Genomic DNA, 9,069 nt, shown 5'->3' with positions numbered 1-9,069 from the left:
GGGGAGGGAGGGAGTTCTTCGACCCACTCCACAACAACCCACTCCCAAACCAGTCGCGACTGGAATGAGCCAAACCACAACCTCGGAACAGCTCCAAGACTTTGTTCCGATTTCAGTGGGAGGAGGAGTAGAGGTGGACAGTGAAACTCAAATCAAATCAAATCATATTTTATTTGTCACATACACATGGTTAGCAGATGTTAATGCGAGTGTAGCGAAATGCTTGTGCTTCTAGTTCCGACAATGCAGTAATAACAAGTAATCTAACTAACAATTCCAAAACTACTGTCTTGTACACAGTGTAAGGGGATAAAGAATATGTACATAAGGATATATGAATGAGTGATGGTACAGAGCAGCATAGGCAAGATACAGTAGATGGTATCGAGTACAGTATGTACAAATGAGATGAGTATGTAAACAAAGTGGCATAGTTTAAAGTGGCTAGTGATACATGTATTACATAAGGATACAGTCGATGATATAGAGTACAGTATATACGTATGCATATGAGATGAATAATGTAGGGTAAGTAACATTATATAACTGTGTTTGACTCTACTACTGCAGCAGAACCCTCCACCTCTGGCCTGGGGAACGATGCAGTAGTACTGGACATCCCCACTACGGGGGAGAGGGTGTTTGTGTTCCGCACCCCGCTGGAACCCCAGAACACCACGGGAGCCACCAACAGGAAGAGGAAGAAGAGGAACTTCCTTAATCTGTTGGTGGTTTTAGACGACCAACCCTGAGTTTGTTGGTCCGGGTTGGTCGTCTAACAATTGGTCATAGGATCAATTCTGGGTACAGAAGATTCCTACTGGTCCTATACTGTAGTACCAAGTCTGGTCCCAGATCTGTTTGGTGTGACAAGAAACAAATAAGTCATTACAGATGACAATGGCCAAAACAGCATAAACAGATCTGGGACCAGGGTAGGGGGGACCCTGTTAGATTCTGCTATGTGGTCTTAAATGTCGCACCAGTATGTTACTCACTGATGGTATGATAAAAATGAGCAGAATTATTTATAATAATTTTGTTGAAATAGTCAGCAAGTAATATAAAATAGTCAGATAGTTGCAGGCTTTGTCTTTAGGCAGGTAGTTATTAGAACAAATGAGTTGCACGTCTTGTTAAATACATATTTATTCACTATTATCAATATTTTAACACATTTCATGAATGACATTATGATAAATTAATTACATTTTTATCAAAAACATTATTTTAGTGTTCTTGTCAATTGTATGTTAAACATCTGCAACAGTGCAGTCATCTTATAGCTCTGTTTTTGGCCAGTTCCAAAATATATATTTTTAACACATTTCAACCAATGTGTAATAACTATCAATACATTTAAAAATATATATATATTTAACCTTTATTTAACTAGGCAAGTCAGTTAAGAACAAATTCTTGTTTAAAATGACGCCTACCCCGGCCAAACCCTAACAACGCAGGGCCAATTGTACGCCGCCCTATGGGACTCAGTGATACAGCCTGGAATCGAACCAGGGTCTGTAGTGACGCCTCCAGCACTGAGATGCAGTGCCTTACATGCTGACCAAACCACATGCACACGTGCGTTCACATGCGCTTTGCGCGCTATTTGATTTTGTTCATCTACTCCAGAAGCGATCAGAAAACGCAGGTTGAAATATCAAAGCAAACTCTGAACCAATTATATTAATTTGGGGACAGGTCAAAAAGCATGCTAGCTTGCTGTTGCTAGCTAATTTGTCCTTGTAATATAAACATTGGGTTGTTATTTTACCTGAAATGCACAACGTCTTCTACTCCCACAATTAATACACAGATAAAACGGTAAACCAAATTCGTTTCTCGTCACCTCTTCCTCCTTCCTTCAGGCTTATTTTACTTCTTTGGACTTTATATGGCTGTTGGCAAACAACTTTACAGTATTACTATAACCGAACAGTGTGGACCTAAGTTCATCTTTCAATCACCCAGGTGGGTATATGCTCCTAAAAACCAATGAGGAGATGGGAGAGGCCGGACTTGCAGCTCGTTGAGCTTCACATAGAACCAATTTCTATTTTAGCGCCTGGCCACGCAGACACTCGCGAGCAATGTGGGTGCAATGATTGAATAACAAGTATGTGTAAATGTATTTTGCAACGCTCACTGCACAAGCGGTGTGGTCAGCATGTAACTCTTCGAACATATCGACAGCATCATTGTGAAAAATTGTAATGCAATGACTGTCGGTGTGTCCGAAGCATAACACCATGCCCAAACCAGACTCATCGCGTGTGCGAGTGTTGCAAAATAAATGTACACATACATGCGTTATTCAATCATTGTACTCTCACTGCTCGCGAGTGCCAACGAGCGTCTGCGTTGTCAGGAGCATGTCCTGCCTCTCCTATCTCCTCATTGGTTTTTAGAAGCATATACCCATGTGGGTGATTGAAAGATGAACCGAGGTCACTTGTGGTAATGCACCTTATTATGAAAGTTAGTTACCAATCACCATATAAAGTCCAAAGAAGAAAAATAAGAGTGGAAGAAGGAGAGCTTACTTGAAATGGTTTGGTTGACCGTTTTATGAGTGGATTAATTGTAGGAGTAGAGGACCTTCTGCATGGCAGGTGAAATAACAACTTAATGTTATATGATATAAACATTAAATCCCTGGACAAATTAGCTAGCAACAGCTAGCTAGTTAGCTAAATAGGACAAATTAACTAGCAACTGCAAGCTAGCTAGCTAAATTGCCATAAATGTTTAATGCTTTTCGACCTGTGCCCAAATTAATGTAATTGGTTCAGTGTTTGTTTTGATATTTAACAAGGTAAAGACAGTTTCAAGTTGGATATTCGCGCTTTCAAACATCAATAGCCTTCAAACCACTTGAGCCACAGACTCCAAATAAGTGTCATGATGTTGGAAAAATTGTGCACAACATTGCACAGATCTTAGTTTCACGATTTGGACATTAATTTGCTTTCCAAAGCAAATAAACATGTGGAAATGTGAGCAGCTTTTTGTATTCCTAGTTGAATTAGTTAGGGAGCGTAAACAAAGTACAAGGTGCAGAATGTCCACTGACTACCCCTCTATATTGCACACCCTTTAGTTTGTCCATTTTCATCTCACACGTTTTTACATTAATTTTTCAAAATGTAAAACTTCAATAGCTCCTTGGTCATGTGACCTACTGGACTCAAACAAACTTTAGAATGTCCAAAGACTAGCTTTATATATTGCACACTCTTATTTGTGTACTGTAAAATCACACAGTGTAATGTACATTTTTCATAGTTTTAAATGTCAATAGCTCCTTGGTCATGTCAATTACACACCTAAGAAACGTGCAGTGGATATGCACACATATTGCATAACCTTTAGTCATGTATCTTCTATATTGTTGTACATTAATAAACTCAGCAAAAAAAGAAATGTCCCTTTTTCAGGACCCTATCTTTCAAATATAGTTAGTAAAAATCCAAATAACTTCACAGAACTTCATTGTAAAGGGTTTAAACACTGTTTCCCATGCTTGTTCAATGAACCCTAAACAATTTATGAACATGCACCTGTGGAACGGTTGTTAAGACACTAACAGCTTACGGTATGCGGTAGGCAATTAAGGTCACAGTTATGAAAACTTAGCACACTAAATAGGCCTTTCTACTGTCTCTGAAAAACACCAAAAGAAAGATGCCCAGGGTCCCTGCTCATCTGTGTGAACGTGCTTAAGGCATGCTGCGGGGAGGCATGAGGACTGCAAATGTGACCAGGGCAATAAATTGCAATGTCCGTATTGTGAGACACCGCTACAGGGAGACAGGAAAAACAGCTGATCGTCCTCGCAGTGGCAGACCACGTGTAACAACACCTGCACAGGATCAGTACATCCGAACATCACAACTGCGGGACAGGTGAAGGATGGCAACAACAACTGCCCGAGTTACACCAGGAACGCACAACCCCTCCATCAGTGCTCAATTCTTTGCAATATGCTGAGAGAGGCTGGCTGAGGGCTTGTAGGCCTGTTGTAAGGCAGGTCCTCACCAGACATCACTGACAACAACGTCGCCTATGGGCACAAACCCACTGTCGCTTGACCAGACAGAACTGGCAAAAAGTGCTCTTCACTGAAGAGTTGGGGTTTTGTCTCACCAGGGGTGATGGTCGGATTCACGTTTATCGTCAAAGAAATTAGCGTTACACTGAGACCTGTACTCTGGAGCGGGATCGATTTGGAGGTGGTCCGTCATGATCTGGGGCGGTGTATCACAGCATCATCAGACTGAACTTGTTGTCATTGCAGGCAATCTCAACGCTGTGCGTTACAGGGAAGACATCCTCCTCCCTCACGTGGTACCCTTCCTGCAGGCTCATCCTGACATGACCCTCCAGTATGACAATGCTACCAGCCATAATGCTCAGTCTGTGTGTGATTTCCTGCAAGACAGGAATGTCAGTGTTCTGCCATGGCCAGCGCAGGGCCCGGATCTCAATCCCATTGAGCACATCTGGGACCTGTTGGATCGGAGGGTGAGGGCTAGGGCCATTGACCCCAGAAATGTCCAGGAACTTGCAGGTGCCTTGGTGGAAGAGAGGGGTATCATCTCACAGCAAGAACTGGCAAATCTGGTGAGAAGAAGATGCACTGCAGTACTTAATGCAGCTGGTGACCACACCAGATACCGACTGTTACTTTTAATTTTTACCCCCCCCCCCCCTTGTTCAGGGACACATTATTCAATATCTGTTAGTCACATATCTGTGGAACTTGTTCAGTTAGGTCTCAGTTGTTGAATCTTATGTTCATACAAATATTTACACATATTAAGTTTGCTGAAAATAAACACAGTTGACAGTGAAAGGACGTTTCTTTTTTTGCTGAGTTTATTAGTTTGACAATTAGGGGGTTCAGTCCAGTGTTGTGTTTACCCTTTTCTTTAATATTTATCTATAATAATTGGTAGTTCTAAGTACTTATTTTCCTTGTTTTTAAAAAAACTTCTACAGTATTTAACAGCGGTACACAATAGGGGATAGACAGATAATTCTCCTTTTATCATTAATATCCACCTTAAAGGAAAAGGGTTGTTATTAATTGTCCAAATGTTATTAATTGTCCAAAGCAGGGATGGAGACTGAGCTAGTAAGGTAGGCTGCAGTGGGTTTGCTGGTCAATACATATACTGAACATTTAACCACAGTAATGGTGGCCAGAAAATCAATGAATAACATTGGGGGGTCGAACAACACGGCCTGGAAGTGGCGGGTGAACTCTGGATAGTGGTCCCTCGCCGAGTCTGGAGACGAGGACGTTCACGCACTCACCTCCCGAAGGAGTCGGATGCATGGTTGCCAGGTAAAGCTCCAGCTGGAGAAAAAAAACCTTGCACCGACCCATCGTACTCCCTCGGGAGCGCGAGCCGAATACCGCTGGGACCGGATAGCGCCGGAGAAGGTGGTGGTGCTGGTTGGAGTGTGGCCGGTGGAGGGGCAGGCAGGCCACCTCTCTCCCGTCTCCATCATCGCCATCACTTGATCCATAGCGGTCCCGAGACGATGGAGAATGGCGGTGTGGTGTTGCACGCGCTCCTCCATAGAAGTGGAGAGCGTGTCAGCTCCTGCTGATTCCATAGGGGGGTGCGGGATTCTGTTACGTGCTTCCTAACCGAGGGAGGTGCAGGAATCAGGAGCAGGAGAGCAAGGAAATCCCAGTGGCAAAATAGTTTATTGACCAGTCCCAACTCAACTACAACATGGGACTGAAACACGCCCAAACGAGGTTGCCACACACACAGGGAATAAAGTGCTACACACAGAGGAGAAACCTCTACTCCTAAACTCAATACCAAACGGCACAACTACCGTGAGAAAAGAAACCCCTTGGTGCAGACACGCACCCCACAGGAAACAATCCCGCACAAAGACTAGCGGAGGTAAATATACCCACCGAAATCAACTAAGAAGACACAGGTGTAAACAATACAAACAGACACAAACGAAAAATGGATCGGTGGCAGCAGGTAGGCGACGACGATCGCCGAGCACCGCCCGAACAAGGAGAGGGGCCATCTTCGGTGGAAGTCTTGACAGTCCCCAAATTAATATAATTGGTTCAGAGTTTGTTTTGATATTTTAACCTGCGTGTCGGGATCGCGTTTGGTGTGGGATGCCAAAATAAATGTATGCACGATGGTGCCGGTATTGGTTCCGTGTTACACGGAAAACTACAGGCGAATATCCGTAGAATAACCAACTTGAAACTGTCTTTACCTCGGTTTGATATTTCAACTTGCATGTCATAATCGAGTTTGTTGGGGGACAAAATACATTTTCGCGAATCCGGTATGGTGTTAGGTAGGTTTTGGTAATGCTATAAAGTTGGTTGCCAACAGCTATATTAAATCCAAAATAAGATGAAACCAGAGGAAGGAGAGAGATCAATAAAACGGTAAACCGAATTCCTTTCTCATCTGTGGATGAATTGTCGGAGTAGAGGACCTTGTACATTTCATGTGAAATAACAACCCAATGGTTATATCACACGAGAAATTAGCTGGCAACAGCAAGCTAGCTAGCTAAATTGCCATAATTGTTTAATTATTTTTCACCTGTCCCCAAATTAATATAATTGGTTCAGTTTGTTTTGATATTTCAACCTGCATGTCCTAATCGCTTCTGGTGTGGGTGAACAAAATCAATTAGCATTTTTGGTTAACAATATATGCATTAATACATTTTGATTGTTACAAAATGGGATGATGCACTTTGTTGCGCATCAAATAGTGTTATTTGACGTGTATCTTTTTTGACACGCAAAGACCCAAACGGCGTATCGTATTCCATACACTTGTTTCCAAAATGCATTGAAGAGTGAAATATTTTTCTTCGACGTCATCATCACTTTTTTTTCGGTCCAACTATAATCTGCAAAGGTGCTGGGCGAAGCACACTCGTGTTGTAAAGCTCTTGCCTAAACACAATAAGCCTGTTTTGACCGACGCAACAACGGTTGAAAGATGAGACTCGCACTTTTGTTGTGTTTCTTCAGTTTTATTTGGTTGGCTGACTGTGCACCACCGACATGCTATTCCCGAGTGCTCGGCTTGAGCAAGGAAATAATAGGCCTTTTGGGAAAACTACACAATTATCATCGCACGGTGAGCTATTCCAAATTACATTATTGATTTGATAAAACCGTTTCCTAATGTATCCAAATGTTTTCTAATTGTAACTTTTTATGTTGCAGAAAACATGCGTTGAGATTCTTCCCAAGATGTTTCTGGATGTGCAAGTGAGTTGTTATAGTTCAACATCATCCTGTTGTGAACAAAAGGTTGATTCTCAAACGTCAGTATTTAACAAATGTTTGACAGTGAACCTGCATCATATTTGATGTCTCATTGGGTTATGTTGCAGCAACTGTAATGAGTTGGTGATGCAATACCTACGTTTGCAGTAGACTAGAAGATGCATACATTCCATAATGTTGTTGGATGCCAACAAAAGCTTAAAAACATATCTTGCCAATTGATTTAAATTCATATAAAAACATTGTTGTACCTCAGTAACTGAACCTGTTTGTGAAACTTTTTCATTAAAAATCGTAGAATATCCATTAAGCTATAGGATTTACAATGCCATTATTATTTCCCTATAGAATTCGTGCATCAATACCAAGCTCCGTGACTTCCTCTATGTCATGGAGAACCTTCCTACGCAGTACTGCAGAGAGCGACCCGGGATTGTGTTGTTGAAGCAGAAAGTTACCAACCTGTACAGAATCATCAACAGAATCTGTTATCGGGTATGTCTGCTCAGCTCTGCAGGGGAATGAACCATGCTGTCTCTCATAGCCAGAATCATTTATTAAAAAAAAAAAAAAAAAGGTATTTCATAGCCTACTCTGGATGTGGTGCAGGGAATAACTAGCCTGGTTCCAGGTCTGTTTGTGCTGTCTTGCCAACCGTTATATAACGACAATGACCACATGAGTTGGAGCATTTCTGATAATTGCTTCTGTAGTTTATTATCTGTCGACATTTCAGTCAGCTGTGCATCTGCATTCTGCCGTTGGAGATGTCGTGTATGCCTTAGTGTGACTGTTTGACCTCCCCACAGGACCTAGTGTATTTTACAGATGACTGTGAGGCCATTGAGACTGGCCAGAGTACCCCTCACTACAGAGAGGACAGGCTCCAGATGCTGGTGGAAGAGAAGAGATGAGCCCATCCAGAGACAAACACGCATACACAGGAATATAATTGTGAGGGCATGTAAACTCTGTTTCACTCACACACACACACACACACACACACACACATAGATAGCATCACACACAACTGTAGCTAAAAAACATGCCAACATAGTTTAATTTCTAACCTTTAAGCCTAAAGATTTGAGGTTTTTGTCCAAGTGAGGTCTCATGTTAGATGGCATTTCAAATGGAGAACTTTCCACAGGAAATTAGCTGAATACCAGCTATTCTGATGAAAACCTTTAACCAGAATAAACCAAAATGTTTGTGTGCCTCACTTACCGCTGCTTACCTACCACACTGTTCAAAAGGCATGCCTTATTTATCCAAATATCTTGTATGTTTCCATAACTCCTCATACATACTGAGGTCCCAGCTCGTACATCCCTGAGAAAAGATTGATTACCTCATGCTGATTTTATGACTAGGCCTAGTCTTTAACCTAAACTCTAGTAATGTATCTTGTTCAGATATAGGCTATACTTAATCATGATTGCATTTTCCTGTCATTGGTGCAGTAGGCTATACATATGTGTAATAGTTATATGTGTGTAATAAAACAACTTTTTTAATGCTCGTGAGCTTTCAAATATGTTGTGTGAGTAGCAAGCACAATTACAATTGATTGCAACCATTCGCTACCATGTCTCAACTTTACCTGTTGTGATTGCCTGTAAATATTGGTTGTTTTGCCAATCGGACAATGTTTCTCAGACTGTTAGGATTCAAACAAACTTAATGTTTCTCGTAGAGATGAAGTCAAGACTCTAGAGACCCATACTATAGATCAGACCAAGACAGTTAAAATGGGGGGGGGG

The 9,069-nt window shown here is 41.7% G+C and overlaps 1 protein-coding gene across 1 annotated transcript; it reads left to right on the top strand.

Moving 5' to 3' along the window:
- Window positions 1–6,030: 6,030 nt before the first annotated feature.
- On the top strand, window positions 6,031–8,827 carry LOC110528474 (cytokine-like protein 1). The gene is made up of 5 exons (XM_021610566.2): window positions 6,031–6,445; window positions 7,046–7,154; window positions 7,244–7,288; window positions 7,655–7,801; window positions 8,116–8,827. The coding sequence occupies exons 1-5, from the start codon at window positions 6,411–6,413 to the stop codon at window positions 8,218–8,220; spliced, it is 441 nt and encodes a 146-aa protein (XP_021466241.1). The 5' UTR covers window positions 6,031–6,410; the 3' UTR covers window positions 8,221–8,827.
- Window positions 8,828–9,069: the final 242 nt, after the last annotated feature.

This window comes from Oncorhynchus mykiss, chromosome 7, assembly GCF_013265735.2.
Source record: "Oncorhynchus mykiss isolate Arlee chromosome 7, USDA_OmykA_1.1, whole genome shotgun sequence".
NCBI lineage: Eukaryota > Metazoa > Chordata > Actinopteri > Salmoniformes > Salmonidae > Oncorhynchus > Oncorhynchus mykiss.
This window is presented reverse-complemented; position numbering and strand designations above follow the sequence as displayed.

Bases quoted from the DNA above. Each gene is read 5' to 3' on its own strand.
- LOC110528474 (XM_021610566.2), top strand. From the start codon at position 6,411: ATGAAACCAGAGGAAGGAGAGAGATCAATAAAACG. The intron at 7,155-7,243 runs GTGAGCTATTCC...TTTATGTTGCAG, and splicing joins TACACAATTATCATCGCACG to AAAACATGCGTTGAGATTCT. The intron at 7,802-8,115 runs GTATGTCTGCTC...ACCTCCCCACAG, and splicing joins TCAACAGAATCTGTTATCGG to GACCTAGTGTATTTTACAGA.